Source organism: Coloeus monedula, assembly GCF_965178545.1.
Source record: "Coloeus monedula genome assembly, chromosome: 10".
Classification (NCBI taxonomy): Eukaryota; Metazoa; Chordata; class Aves; order Passeriformes; family Corvidae; genus Coloeus; species Coloeus monedula.
The window spans coordinates 18,222,752-18,237,676 of NC_138790.1; the positions used below are offsets into that span (position 1 = coordinate 18,222,752).

Genomic DNA, 14,925 nt, shown 5'->3' on the forward strand with positions numbered 1-14,925 from the left:
TGTTATCTGGGCAATGTTCTGCTAAAATTTGGTCTGACATTTATTTGAAAAAAACATTCCAATTTCACATGAACAATGTTTTTTATTCAGGCACAGATAAATGAAGTCAATGACCTCCAGGACTGCCGACCTGTTTATCTGATATTTTCAAGCCTTTACTTCAGCATATAGGTGAGGCACCATGAATGCAAAAAAAGGGACAGTAACATTCAAAGGAAACAGAAGATTTTAAAAAGCAAGACCAATACATCAAAGTTTTTAAGATAGGTTTTAAAAACAAGATTTTTACAAAAGAAACTAAATATAAATTCTCTTTGTCTGATTTCAGAACCTACCTATTGCAGACACTTCAAAGTTAAGCATTTTCTTCTGCATCTCTGAGATGTAGAACTCCCTCTGACTCCATTCTCAACATCAAATTCTCAACCTCACCTTTTCCCCCAGCCTCTCAAGGCCCTCTGCAAAAAGGTCAGTCTTTCAACATATCCTTACAGTCATCTTTACAATTAGACTGTTTTTTTCTAAAAAGCAATTTGCAGCAAAAGACACTGAGGACAAGACAAGGAATACTGACACCCTTTTTATTCCATTTATTAGTCCTTGAGGCCTCCTAAGCAATGAGACTTCTGTAACTACATTGTCAACCTGCTCACTTGACAGTTTGCCTCCTCCAAATAGCTTTTGAACTTAAGGTCTCTTTGACTGAAATTTGATAGACAAGGTGATGAAACTTCTACAAGTTTGATAAAACCTGGTGACTGGTAAAGAAAAATAAGCTGCAGGCAGAGGGGAAGCTATAGCTGCAGCTGCTGCTCTGAAAACCATAACCAAAGCAAATTTGTCTAACATTGCATTTGCATTGGGGGCATCCTGTTTATACCCAGCAGATAAAAATAAGACATGTCACATTTACATATTTTTCCATCCTACTTGGGGGAATTTCTGTTAAGTGCAGAGCCACCCCAAGAACTGCAAATCTTCTCTGGTTTTTGCATCAAGGCCACCAAGCTCTGAAACTCTGGGGAATTTCAGACTGAAAAAAAGTAAAGAGAAGCCAGCTCAGAATTCAGCTCTAAGCAACTGGAGCCACACATGTATGTGTTAGTTGGGGTCTGGCTTGGGAGCAGAACAAGAGCAACTGCAGAGCAGCACAGTATGAGATGGGAAAGGCCTTGCTGCCTGCACAGGTGACCAAGGTGTGCCATGGGGTGACACCAGCCTGGGCATGAAGCGCTCCTACAGAAGGCAGAGAACAGTCTGCTCAAACCAGGGATATCTGTAAATAGTTATGGCTGTACTTTAGGGAAGGAGGAATTGGTTATTGCATATCATCTCCTTTATGTGTCATCTCTCCTTTTCCTATCCCTCTAGGTTAAAGTTATATTTATTAACCATTTCATACACTGTTTGAAATGGGGAAGATAAGCCTCTTTTTGATGTGTTCTCCCAGTGCTCTGGAGAGGTTAGGATGGATGTTTATCACCATATCCTTAAAGTTTGAATGTGGATCACCTCTTACTGTTGCAAGTCAAGCCTTGGTAAAAGTCATAAATGAGGTTTTGATATGCTACACAAGAGAAATGCCATGTTTGGATAAATATTTCTATTCCTTCCAGTAATCTGTTTATAGAGATAGGTTCATTAAAGCAACACACAAAACTTACAAGTAACAAATATAAAAACAAAATAAGTTTTAAAAAAAATCTCAAACTGAAGAAGTGATGAAAATACATTATCCTGACTTAAGTACAACCAATATTTAATTAACTGTTCTTACTGTGCCTGGAGTTTTTGTCAATGCTGTACTTTTATAATAGAGTCCAATCTTTCTTTTCCAAAGAAATCAAGGACAAAACTCTCTAGAGTGGGAACAGAATCTTACTTTACTTCTGCAGTCAATATTGAGGGAGTTGCACATTTTCCACTGTTTATTCATACTGTTTCAATTTCATACATAAAATATACATAAGCTACGGTCAAAAAAATGATGGGTGTCACAATGAACAACCCAGAACAGAAGAGGAAAAAAAGAACAATCTGGAAACAACAGACGGCTGAGGGAATTATGTTATAAATCACCTAATTCAATGCCTTTCTTCAGTACCACTGCCCATTTGAAAAAATTAACCAGTATTGTAATAAATGAATTGAGGTACAATTTGGAACACAGAAATGATTGGAATACTATTTTTAACTGATCAGATATATTTCAAATGTCTTTGATTATTTACACAACATTTATTTCACTGGTTTTTTTCCATCTTCTGGAAGAGATTCTGAGTAATTATAATGAAATATTATAAAACCAAACCAAAAGAAACACCCTATTTCATCAGAACGGTGGTACATCCAGCCCAGTATCCACCTCTCCCAGTGGCAAAAGACAATTGTGGTTAGAAGAAGCTTATGACCTGCCCCTCTCTGCAAACCATTCCCCTTGTACCTTTCCAGTACCCAGAATCATGGTACCAGGGACTTTAAAGGGTACTCTTCTGCTTAGTCCTTCTAGTGTCCATGTAAGGACCCGCTGTCCATGGACTTTTCTAAGCAATTTATGCCCCCAGTGACAATGTGTGCTTCCAGATCTTTCAGTGGCAACAAGTTCCACAAGCTCCTCAAGTGGCAGGACTATTTTTAACCATTTTAAACTCACTCATGACAGTTTTTAGTGCCCCTGGCATTGTAAGATGCTACATGTAGCTTATCTACTACCAGAGAACTGTTAAATGTGTCCTGAACTAACCACGAACAAAATCTACTGCTTCAGCTCAATGCATTTTAAAATATGATTTTGTAGACATCAGACATGCTAAGAGGTGGAATTTTTTAAAATAAAGATGAATGAAATGAGGTAATTGTTAAGGATGATTATTCTCTTTATTTCTGAAGGTTTCTCAAAAAGGTAAGTAAAAAACCCCAAACCCTCGAAGGTCAAACACGTAAACCCAAGTCATAGAGTCACAGAGTCATAGAGTCATAGAATGGTTTGGGTTGGATGGGACTTCAAAGATCATCTAGCTTCCAGCCCCCAAGTCAATTATACAGCCAGCACCTTTTTCTGTGAGAAGCTAATCCAATTTTCACATCAACCAGGATTTGGAAAATTCCTCATCTGAGTCTGACCTTCTCATTTTGGACTCACTTTGCATTTTTGTATTTTCTTATTCAGTGTTTGAATTTTCTATTCCATCTTCAGCCACTCCCTGACAAGCAATTACTGCCTTTTAAGAATGCCTTAAACGATCCTGAATAAAAGATTTTGAATACAATGAGACATCTCAGCATTTCTGCTTAGGAGAGGATATTGGCATATCCTTGAAAGGTATAAATCTTACTAGGTACTGCATTATTTTATGAAATACAAAAAGAAAAATCACGAGCAATTCTCTAAAGAAGTCTATGAGAGCTACCACAGCCAAAAAGCACACAGAACTGCTCAGGTTGAGAATGCAAAGGCAGCTTTATGTCACTTCTTGCCATACCTAGATTACATGGGTATTGGGCCAGTCAGTCCCTTTCTAAGTACCAGTCTGAAATGATGGAAAACTGATAGAAATCTGCTCTAAATTTTCTTGAGCTGGAGGAGTAGCATATAGCATATGCTATATAGTCATATAGTCATATAGCAGCTGCAGACCACCAGCTTGCAGTGCCCCTTGAGCTCTATCCCTTTTCCACATCTGAGTGGATTCTTTGTTTCCCTTTCACTAGTTGCCTGCTGGTTAAGGAACTGTGAAAACAGGGATATGGATATAGCCATAATTTGACCACAAACATTTAAGCATATTTTCAGTTCAACTGTTTTAATAGTAAACAGCAGACCAAGATTCTGTAACATCTGCACACATAAACTGGACCTTCTTACTGCCAGGCACAGCCTTACACTGTTAGAAGTAAGAACTTTCCATGGTAAAGCACCATTGCACAATGTCTGCTTAAAGAATCACAAACAGACCCTTTGATGGATAGTCCAGAAAGTGTTATAAAGCCTACTTTCCTCAAAATCTGCTCAATCACTATATAATCATTTACTTGCTGTTTGCAAATGTTAATCCAGGGTCAAGGTAATGGCTGTCTGACATGACACTTTAATTTATATAAAACCATGCCCTTTTAGCATTCATTTATAACTTTGGTGGGCTGCTCTGATTTAACAGCAGGCTGGCTTTATCGGGGCATGGGCACAAGTGACCTAACACTGCAAACAAAATGCTGCTTCTAGCTTCAGCTTTTTTTCTGACACTACTGCAGTGCTCTAATGCCCAAAATGAAACAAGCATTACCCCTGCAGACTGTAACACCATTGAAACAGATGCAGGAGTGGCCCTGGATTTGGTCAACAGACATCGCAGAGATGGCTATGTTTTTGGTTTATTCCGTGTTGCTGATGCACATGAACTACATTTAGTAAGTATCAACTTAAAGGCTGACTTACACAAGACTGTGCTTTTTAAATAATGAGCCAGGTCATGAAGAGCTTAGGTTTATTGCTTTCACTAGAACAATGCTGATGTAATCCAATTAATCAGCTGTGCTTTACACTGCCTCAGTATTCATTTGTGTATGATTTATTGCATGTATGCTCGATTTCAAACAATGCTGAATGGCCTCTCTTCTCTTGGTCGGCAGAATGTTTGCTTAAGAGATGCTCTGAACAGCTTTATACAACTCTGGAAATTAATCTGTCCTGTCTGCTGTCTGGTTTCAGGTGTTATACTCAAAATTTATATTTAGAAGGTCTCTTTAATCCATGAATGTCAAAGATTAATTAGACCAATGTATCCTGTAAGATTGGTATTTTGTTATTATCTTTGTTTCGGAGATAGCCGGATAAACTGGTGGAAAGGAAAAAAGGCAGAGGAAGTCGAAGGAGTTGCTACTCTGCAAAACAGGGGAAAGACTGGATAGAGAATCCCTATCAGTCATTTCCTATTTCTTTCCTATTTCTGTTTCCTAGAGAGGATAGCCAATGACTCCCTAAATGCCAAAACAAATCAGTTGCAGAAAAAGCAATAGAATAAAAATGTCTTTAACTAGTACAGGAAAGAGACCAAGGACAGGCAGATTTACTAAGCCCTATTTCAAAATTAGAGACAATGCTAAGATAAACAAATATTGCAAAATCAGTGTTTAACATGGCACTGGTGGACTCGCACTAATGAAAATATTACACTAATCTGCAGCAATTCTTTGACAAGGTCTCATCTATACAGAAATACTCTGAAAAAGGAACCTGAATAGATGGAGCTTCATAAAACCTGAGGACACTTATTCACAGTGAAGTGAAAGATTTGCATGATTTTATCTAAATGACAAAATAAAATACGTATGTGTCTGTTCTGAATGTCCATACAAGGGCTGAATAAAGTTTAACTAATGCATTCTAAAACTCTTTCTGTGGGCCACAGAAAATTTTAGCACCACATCCCATTACACTGGCATATAAATTCAAATTTTAATTTTCCTAATCCTATTTGCTCAGGAGACAGAATACACTAGAAGAGTTTCAGAGTTAAGGCTTCTGATTTTGTTGGGATTATTAGAGTTTTGTTGCATAACTCCCTAAATAAACTGAGCAGGAAGCAAAGTTCTGAAAGAGTATCTGGTCACTAAGGTAACATGAAATAGATGTAGGTACATAATTGGCTGCCTAGACAACTGATGTCCTCATAGAACAGAATGTTCTATGGGAAAATCAGAAAGATGCAATGGCAATCTTTTAACACTGGTATTTTCTCTACTTGTTGAATATCAGATTAACAACAGACACTTCTCACAGGTTATAAACAAAAGGATAGGAGGCAACAGTTGTATGTTGCAGGAAGGGAAATTCTGACTACCTATACAGCTAAAAAAAATCATGGAGAAAGTGGTTAAGTACTAGAATGGCTCAGAGAGGTTGTGGAATGTCTGTCTTGCTGATACACAGAATGCAGTTGAAACTTTGAAGTTCCAGCTTTGCCTTGAGCAAGTGGCTGGGCAAGATGACCTCCAAAGGTCCCTTCCAGCCTGAATCCTTTCTGTGCTTGTCAACTCTGAAAAATCTTAATAGAGAACTGGAGAAGCTTCATTAAAGATTAAACATATCAACCTCAAAAAAAGTTTCTTTCAGATCAAACTTCTTGTCTACAAACTATTTTTACTTGCACTTTTCTTCCAGGGAAATTCATCAGTCCTCTACCTAACTTTGGATGTGCTGGAAACGGAATGCTCTGTCCTATCCAGAAAACACTGGGAGTCTTGTGAATACAGTGACACCTATCCAATGGCAAGTAATGGCATCTGCACTGACTCATACACCAATAATTCATTAACTTGACCTTCATCTGAACTGCCCAGAAATTTGTGCCACAAAGTCTCTCAGTGAAGACTAGGCTTTAATAGGGCACATTCTAAACCCAAATCTATCTAATTCTAGAGTTGTTAAACATAAGCTAAAGGCTTGGGAAAGGGTTGACTCTTCAAGTAAGTGTAGCTTTATTTAACTAGTTGTCTCAAAGGAGCTATACTCCACATTCCACTCCTTGTAGCAGAACTTGTTTTAAGGGTGATTTGCTGACAACTAAAGGGCACTAGAAATTATTTTTTAAGCATGTTCCTAGTATATGAGCCAGAAATACCAGTGGTATATTTTGTCAGTTTTCTGTCACAGCATTTGTAGTATGACAATGTGAAATATTGGTAGTGTCAGTACATGAATGATATACAGCAATACTTGTCCTTTCTTCTTGCACTCCAATGATGAGAACTCCCAGTCAAAAACTTTATTTAAATAGGAGAGTTGTGATACTATGACAAAGGACAAAGCAGGAAGACCAGGAGGAGAGACGAGAAAGAATTTATTGGGTTTTTCTTAAGGGAGAAAAGGAATGGATAAAAAGGTCCATCCACTTTTGATAAAGATTTGTGTAACCTGGCATTCTAACCTTCCCTGCCATCTAGTATTATCTTACTCTAAGTAAGTATCAGGATGACTAAGAAGGCTGGTTCAGTTTTCCATTGTCTACTCAATTGTGCAAACTGAGAATTAAAATAAAGGCTCCTGTAGAGGGAGATCCCATTTTATCTGAAGACAAATTTTGAGTGGTACCTGATCAAACATTCCATTAATGACCACATCTGTTATTCTTAGAGGTACTGCACATTAAAAGGAGGTATAATTGCTATGATCGCCTACATCCAATTAAATCCAGGGAAAATAACATCATAATCATGTATTCTTTTTTCTTCTCAGGACTTTGGGCAATGTAAGATTATCACATATACAAACCATCTGCTGAAGAAACCTCAACTATATGGATTTAATTGTACATTAAGTCCAGGTAAAATAACCACTGTTGTAAGCCAACACATACCTCAAACCAGCCCTAGTACCAAAGTCTGTACACCACCAGTGTATGGTAACCGTAACAGATTCATTCATCTGCTTGCAATTCATATTTTAGACAATTCAAATGGAATGTTAAGAATGAGTAATAGAATTAAGGTTACCCTACTCCACTAAACCAGATGTCAGATGATATCACCATTTCAGTCCACCAAAATATGATAATGAATATCAGAACAAATGTAAACTCTGAAAGACTGCACATTTGAGGCAGTAAGATTCTAAGGGGATTTAAAAGAATACTCATTTTCATGGGTTTGGGCGTTTTTCACATTACAGGACAAACCCATATTTGTGGAGTGAGGGACAGGTATTTCACTTCCAAGGAAATGCTGCAATTAAATGTCTCACTACGAGTTCACATTAAAGCTATGGGCACACTCCCAAGAGTATTAATCTCCACTGTAATATTAGTAAATTATTTGTTTTCACAGTTCCACCTGACTTAGTAGAGTGCAAAGATTGTCCTGTGAAACTTGAAGCCTTAGAAGTTACTGAGCAACATAAAGATATCGCTGCAAAGGCCCTGAAGAAATTCAACAGTGAAGGTAACCACACAAACAACTTTGCTGTGGATAAAGTTGAAAGAATTTTAAGGATGGTAAGTCACATTTTCTCCTAGAATTACTTAGAAATGATACATTTTTGTGAGCAGCTCCAAAATCTCGGTGCTCTGGTATAGAACTCAAACCCTTCTAGGATCAGATCTACCAGCATAAATCATCTGTTTAAAGTTGAAGGTCCTATTTTTGCAAAGACTTGTTACCAACTTCAATTTAGGTGTGTGAAAGCAAAAGGATTTCTCATTTGCTAAAAAACTATGACAGTGTGATGGCATTCAGAATTCAAAGCCCTCTTTGTGTACATATTTTAATTTTGAATGCCTATTTACCTATCATGACATACATGAGTTTATTTAGTACTGAGCAGACTTTGAGATGGACACTTGTGTATTATCACAGTCACACATTTTGTCAGTTGAAGACAGACAATTTTTTACTCCAAGAATATTTAGCACATGGATACAACACACAGTGGAACATGCTCAGCATCATTTTGGCTCTTGCTGCAGAGCAAAGCAGCACTCTGAGGACAGGAGGTGAATTTGTACTGTAACTCTTGAAGAACTTTTGGGTCTGGTAAATAACTCCATATCTAAGTGATGTCAACATGAAGACCTATCCTTTGGGTGATTTGAAGTATATTTTAGAACAAAACTTCTTGTTGGTAGATACTGGAGACATTCACTTAAACAGCACAGGATCATTCTGCCAACATGTGTCAGCTCAGGACACCTCTATAATGAGGTCCCATGGCTCCCACCATAATACATGTTGATCTTGGAAACTGCCTAAATGATAGCATGCCAAACCCACCTCCCTGCAGCTTTTAATATTACTCAGAAACCTGACAGTGTTCCACACTGCAGCCCTGTACACGATGTATCCCTACTGCCATTTAGAAAGGGATTGTTTTCACATTGCCTGGGTTTGTGTGTTTCTCCCCAAACACTATTTTCACACTTCGCCCTCTTCAGCTACAGCAACACTTCAGATTGTACTGCTGGATTTTAATGCTCAGAAACGATGAATTACAATAAAACACCAAACCATAAAGTATGTGCAGCACTTTTTACCAATTTAGTTAAACCAGCGAAACTCGTGTGCACACATGCTAAGGACACCTTCAACACAGATTTGAAATAAAAGTACTGCTATAGTTGGAAATTAAAATGAAACACCTCTTTATGGATTTTAATAGGATCACAAAGGTTTTCTCCCATGTTCCTATGGAGTAAGGCCTTCTCCATAACTAGTGCCCTTGACAACAGAGAAAGCAACATTCTCACAGTAACTGGCAGAATTTCACCTCAAATTAACATCAGCACTGTAACACTATGTACTCCCATCACTGGAAAGGGGTGCTTGCCTTCCAGTAGATCTCTCCACTTTCACAGGAGCAGCAGCTCAGTTTAGGGAGAAGACTCCTTCCTAAAAACACAGGCTGTAAAAGTAACAGATTTTATAACACACACATACTAAACAAAGAATTAAAGCAAGCAATCATGGAAGCTGTAAGGGTGTGAAGCAAGTAAGGTATAAATTATCTAACCTGCTTTCCTTGCTGAATGTGCATGAACATTTGAACAGGACAGGTAAGGAAAGCACAAGGTGGATGGGATTTTGACAATAAGATGAAGAATGGTTGCTTTGAAAATTACAGGACTTTAAATACACCTAGTTACCACTTCTTCTTTGACCTCTTGGTTTCAGACTGCCTCCCGTGAAGGTCACATTTTAGGATTCTCTATAAAAGAGACCAACTGCTCCAAATCTATGCAGCAAGCAGATCAAGCATTGGAATGTGATTTTCTGCATGACTGGCATGCTGTAAGTAAAGTCTTAGAATGAGAACTGATACAATGGGTGGTACCAGGAAGATTCTACCAATATATTTCCAAGTGTTTCTCATAAGCATGCACCCAAACTCAAATCTAAAAATCTAGCATGTCCAAGCCTAGATCCTAATTTTACAGCTGCTCCTTTGTCTTTTATAAGGAGACAGTCTGAACTCTCAAATCTTGAAGTAACTGGAGCCTGGCATATTAAAGGCCTAGAGCTTTTCAGGTTGTATCTGGATTTTGCATTCAAACTGTGGCCAACCCCTAGCAAATCATTCATGCTATGTCCATAAAAACTTTTACACTAATATGAGTCATAGATCCTGGAAAAAAATATATGTCTTATGTCATCCCAGTGAGCTCAGGGTCACTTTTTTCTCTCCTCTGTAGCAGAGGAATATAGAGTGGAATAATTTAACTCGTCTGCAGAAAACTATCCAAGTATTCTCCTCACCCCACTTTTCCACTACTATAATAGTCTACACCAAAGAAACAAGGTGTTTTAGCTAGGCAAGATTTCATAATTTCAGAATAAATTATTCCCCAGAAATATTGAAATAAATAAATAATGAAATAAAATCATGGAAAAAATCAAACGTAAAATTTTTGGTTTATGTACATCCATCACCTTCTCTAGCTTTTTATACTTCAGAAGACTGTAAAAGGTTGTGAATTAACTGGTAAGGGAGCCAGGAGTTCACTAGAATGAAGCACAAGGCAGATGGCTATGGGGGTTTGAATTCTGTTCTCAGTGCTGCTACTGATGCTGTTTGTGTGTAAAATGCCATTAACATTTGTAGTCACTGATCATAATGGGCTACTAATGGCCTGAACAAATATCCAGATAAAGCACCCAGTACAGAGAGCATACAAAGAACCCATCACCTGAGTTCTGTGCTCTTTCACATGAGCAATTCCACACATGACTGGACAGCAGGAGAAAGTCACAGCAAACAGGGTGCTAAAGGAAGCGATGCAAAAAAATTACAACAAATTACTTTTTAAAAAATAAATGGAAGAAAGCTCTGCCTTGAGCTTTGTCTGAAGCAGCATAGCTACATAGTGCCAGGTTTTGAGAGCTTTGAGCAGAATTACAGAATAGTCCAATGAAAACAGATGTTTGACAAGCGAAGACAGGAAAAAACCAAGGAATAAAAATCAGGCACCCACGGGTACCTGTTCTGGAGGCATCAGTAGCAGGCCAATCTCTTAGCCATCAAACGGGAAGTAAGATGGGGAGTAGTAGTCCTGTAAATGCACATGGCCAAGTGCATCTAGAGTACATCACAGTCAAGAACCCTCAAAAACTGCACATATTTTAACCATTATTAATCACTGGTCGGAAGGCTCAGGATCTGGCTAAGTTATGTGAACACACTTAGGTATCAAAGGAATAGCCTAACTTGTAAAACTTTGAACATTCAGTAGTTCATATTGACTCCATCACAAGAACTCAGATGTGCATTGTGGGTTTTTTCCCCTTTCTTTTGCTTAGCACACCGGATTCTGCAAAGCAAGAATTATCAGTGATGCCGATGAAACGGATGGAACAGATATAAGCTGTGAAATCTACCATCCCTGGGTAAGCACTCACCAATGGGCACATCTCTGGCTATATCCTCATGCAGGTTACAGCAACCTTGCTTAGTCCAGACTGGCAGACGATCATAACATTTATGCCAATTTTCTATTGCCTGGGTGTGATGCAGCATGTCAGGACAGACTGACCTTAAAGTCCTAGGTCAATCAAAGGATGAAACAGAATTGAGCTGCCCCTACAACTCCTTCCAAGTGTGTCTTCTCTCAGTTCAATCACTTGACTAGGTGTGAGTAGAGATTGGCAAACAAGTTCAGAGAAATTTTAGAAAGCAAGAGAAGGGGAGATGATCTTTATCATAATATATTGGTATTCCAGTTTATATTACAGCAGCTACTCCAGTCCGGATTTATTTTGTTTTGATCTATCACAAATATTTCTCAGCTGGTTAAATAATTTCATTTTGACATAGTGTAGTGTTTCCAGCAGATTTTCAGTAACTTGGCATTTTATTATCTACTCCTTCTCTTCTATCATGAAAAAATGCAGATTTTTTCCTCAAAGATCATGAGAGCTATGAATGCAAACCTACTAACTCCCACCTCTCTCTCTCACCAATTTCTTCTGCCCTATCAACACTTGATTAATACTTCCTCCCCAATGTTTTCATAAACAGCACCATGGCTGTGGGCGAAGAGGCAAATATTCAGGTCTGGGACATCCACACAGACATCCCCATTCTCATCACCATTTTGGTCACAGACATCAACGTAAGCATCACCACAGACATGAATGTCCCCCCTCTTCGCAGTCCAGACCTGAAGACCCTGAGCGTAACCCCAAATCCAGCAAGGAAGATCAAGACAGCAATGAAGGACCTGCTATTTCTTCTTCCCCTCCTCCCCATGATGAACCAGATCACCACCACCCTCCCCACCACCACGGACCACCCTGTCCTCCTCCTCATGGACCAGATCACCACCACCCTCCCCACCACCACGGACCACCCCGTCCTCCTCCTCATGGACCAGATCACCACCACCCTCCCCACCACCACGGACCACCCCGTCCTCCTCCTCATGGACCAGATCACCACCACCCTCCCCACCATCACGGACCACCCTGTCCTCCTCCTCATGGACCAGATCACCACCACCCTCCCCACCATCACGGACCACCCTGTCCTCCTCCTCATGGACCAGATCACCACCACCCTCCCCACCATCACGGACCACCCTGTCCTCCTCCTCATGGACCAGATCACCACCACCCTCCCCACCACCACGGACCACGCTGTCCCCCTCCTCCAGGACACCCTCCTCATCACTGTCATAACTATCACAGATATCATCACAACAAGACAAGCATATCAGGAAAGTATTTTCCATGCCACATAACAGGAACTGTCTATCGCATCCCAGTTCTCAATCAGCAGGATTCTCTCACACCTCCCACTGCAAACTTTCCTGAGCTATCCCAATGCAACCTTTACTTCTCCAGCACTGGTGAAGGTATTCTCTTCACTGGCTCAAGACTAAAGGAGGCAGCAGAAGCTCCAGGCTTTCCAGATCACCCTACACAATCAAAATCATGCCCCGGAAAACCCAAACTTGACCTTCCAAAAATTTCGTCTTTATTTCCACATAGCTTTGTAAAAGAAAATTCTCCCCTGTGACCTCAGAGAAAGATGTTCCTGGTTCAAGAGTTTCAGGGGCAATCACAGTCCTACAATTAAGGAAAACAGCACATGGAGAAGGGGGAAAAGCATTCCATTTCTAGGGAGGAGAATCACTGAAAAAAATCATTAATAATTTCAACCTGCTTCTTCATCCTGGCTATCTCAGGCTCCACTGTAACTGAAAGGCTCAAAACTCTGAGTCCCTCAGGTAATGTGAATGGGTAAAAATCTCCCCAGAAAACAATGCTCCTTCAGTTCTAACAAAAAGGAAAATTCCCTAATGGTGAAAATTGCCATCTAAAATCTTTCATTTTTTCATCATTCATAATTATAACATACTTCTCCAAGGAATCTGACCTAGAGGAAATTTGACTGCTTTCCATAAAAAGTAATCCATGCCACTACATTCATGCTTTATACAGATTTAAAGAAAATAAAAACATGCAAGCATTTTTTTCTTGACACAGTTGCCTGTTTTGTCTTTTGTTTTCTTTACTATACATAATTAGCTATTAGATATTGAACTAGAAATTATATTAAACTTAATTAATTAAGCTATTTAGGTATTAAACATCCATGAGGCAAGCCCTTGCATAAATTGATTAATGGTATTTGGGTTACCACTGTTATCTAGAAGAGGTCTGAAAACAGTTAATGATTTGCAGTCTCACTGCAGGGTGGCCTGCACAGGTGCTTCCATTGCTACAGCTGCTGGTGGTGATACACAGAAATATTGCAGTCAAGGACAGCTCTTCTCAAATAGTTCATAATTGCTCTCAGGGGAAGAGAAAAGCAGATGCATGTAATAACTCTTTCATATAAATGTTTTCTTTATTGCTGAACCTTCCTCACTGGAGGAGGAGCAGGAAAAAAGAACAGTGGTGCTGCTTCATACTCCAGACTCCATCAAGGCTGAGTCCATTCAGACTGTCCAGGGGACAACAAGCTGTTTCAGAACTGCTATGTCATAAGCAAGAACATGGATTAATCTCAAAAAAAATTAGTAAATTGGTCCTCCAAATAACTTTTTAATGGCATAAAGTGAAATACAATGCAAGGGCTACATTGAAGAAAAAGAAACAAAATGAGGACTCAGTGTGACTGAGTGAGGGTTGAGTAATTTTTAAAAGTCTGTTATCATGTATGAACAGACTTATTTCTGGTGTAGTTTATTCACAGTCTCTAAAGTGCATTTTCTTTAATCAAAACTTGTAGCAAGCGTAGTGAGTTGGCCCTGGGTGGGTGCCAGGCACCCACTAAAGCTGCTCTGTCACTGCCCTCCTCAGCCAGACAGGGGAGAGAAAATACAGCAGAAGGGTCGTGGGTCAAGGTAAGGACAGTGAGAGATCACTCACCAAATATTGTCACAGGTGAAATAGACTGGACTTGGGGAAATTGGTTTAATTTATTACTAATCAAACCAGAGTAAGAGAATGAGAAATAAAGTCAAATCTTTAAAACACCTTCTCCACCCCTCCCTTCTTCCCAAGGTTAAATTTACTCCTGATTTTCTCTACCTTCTCCCCCAGTTGGTGCAGGGGGGATAGGAATGGGAGTTGCAGTCAGCTCATCACATGTTGCTTCTGCCCCTCCTTTTTCCTCAGAAGGACTCCTTACACAGTCCCCTTGCTCCAGCCTGGGATCCCTCCCGTTGGAGGCAGTCCTTCATGAACTGCCCCAGTGTAGGTCCTTTCCATGATGTGCAGTCCTTCAGGAACAAACTGCTCCAGCATAGGTGCCCTGCAGGGTCACAAGTCCTGCCAGCAAACCTGCTCCAGTACAGGCTTCCACAGGCTCATAGCCTACACTGGGCACCCACCTGCTCTGGTGTGGGGTCCTCCACGAGCTGCAGGTGGATCCCTGCTCCACGACTAATCTCCAGGGCTGTAGGAGGACAGCTGCCTCACCATGGTCTGCTCCAT

At 39.7% G+C, this 14,925-nt stretch overlaps 1 protein-coding gene across 1 annotated transcript; it reads left to right on the forward strand.

Moving 5' to 3' along the window:
- Nucleotides 1-4,209: 4,209 nt before the first annotated feature.
- Nucleotides 4,210-13,000, forward strand: HRG (histidine rich glycoprotein; the record flags this gene model as incomplete). Its single annotated transcript, XM_082288040.1, has 7 exons — nt 4,210-4,407; nt 6,161-6,268; nt 7,235-7,322; nt 7,822-7,988; nt 9,661-9,777; nt 11,284-11,370; nt 12,002-13,000. The coding sequence occupies 7 exons, from the start codon at nt 4,210-4,212 to the stop codon at nt 12,998-13,000; spliced, it is 1,764 nt and encodes a 587-aa protein (XP_082144166.1).
- Between the last annotated feature and the right edge of the window lie 1,925 nt (nt 13,001-14,925).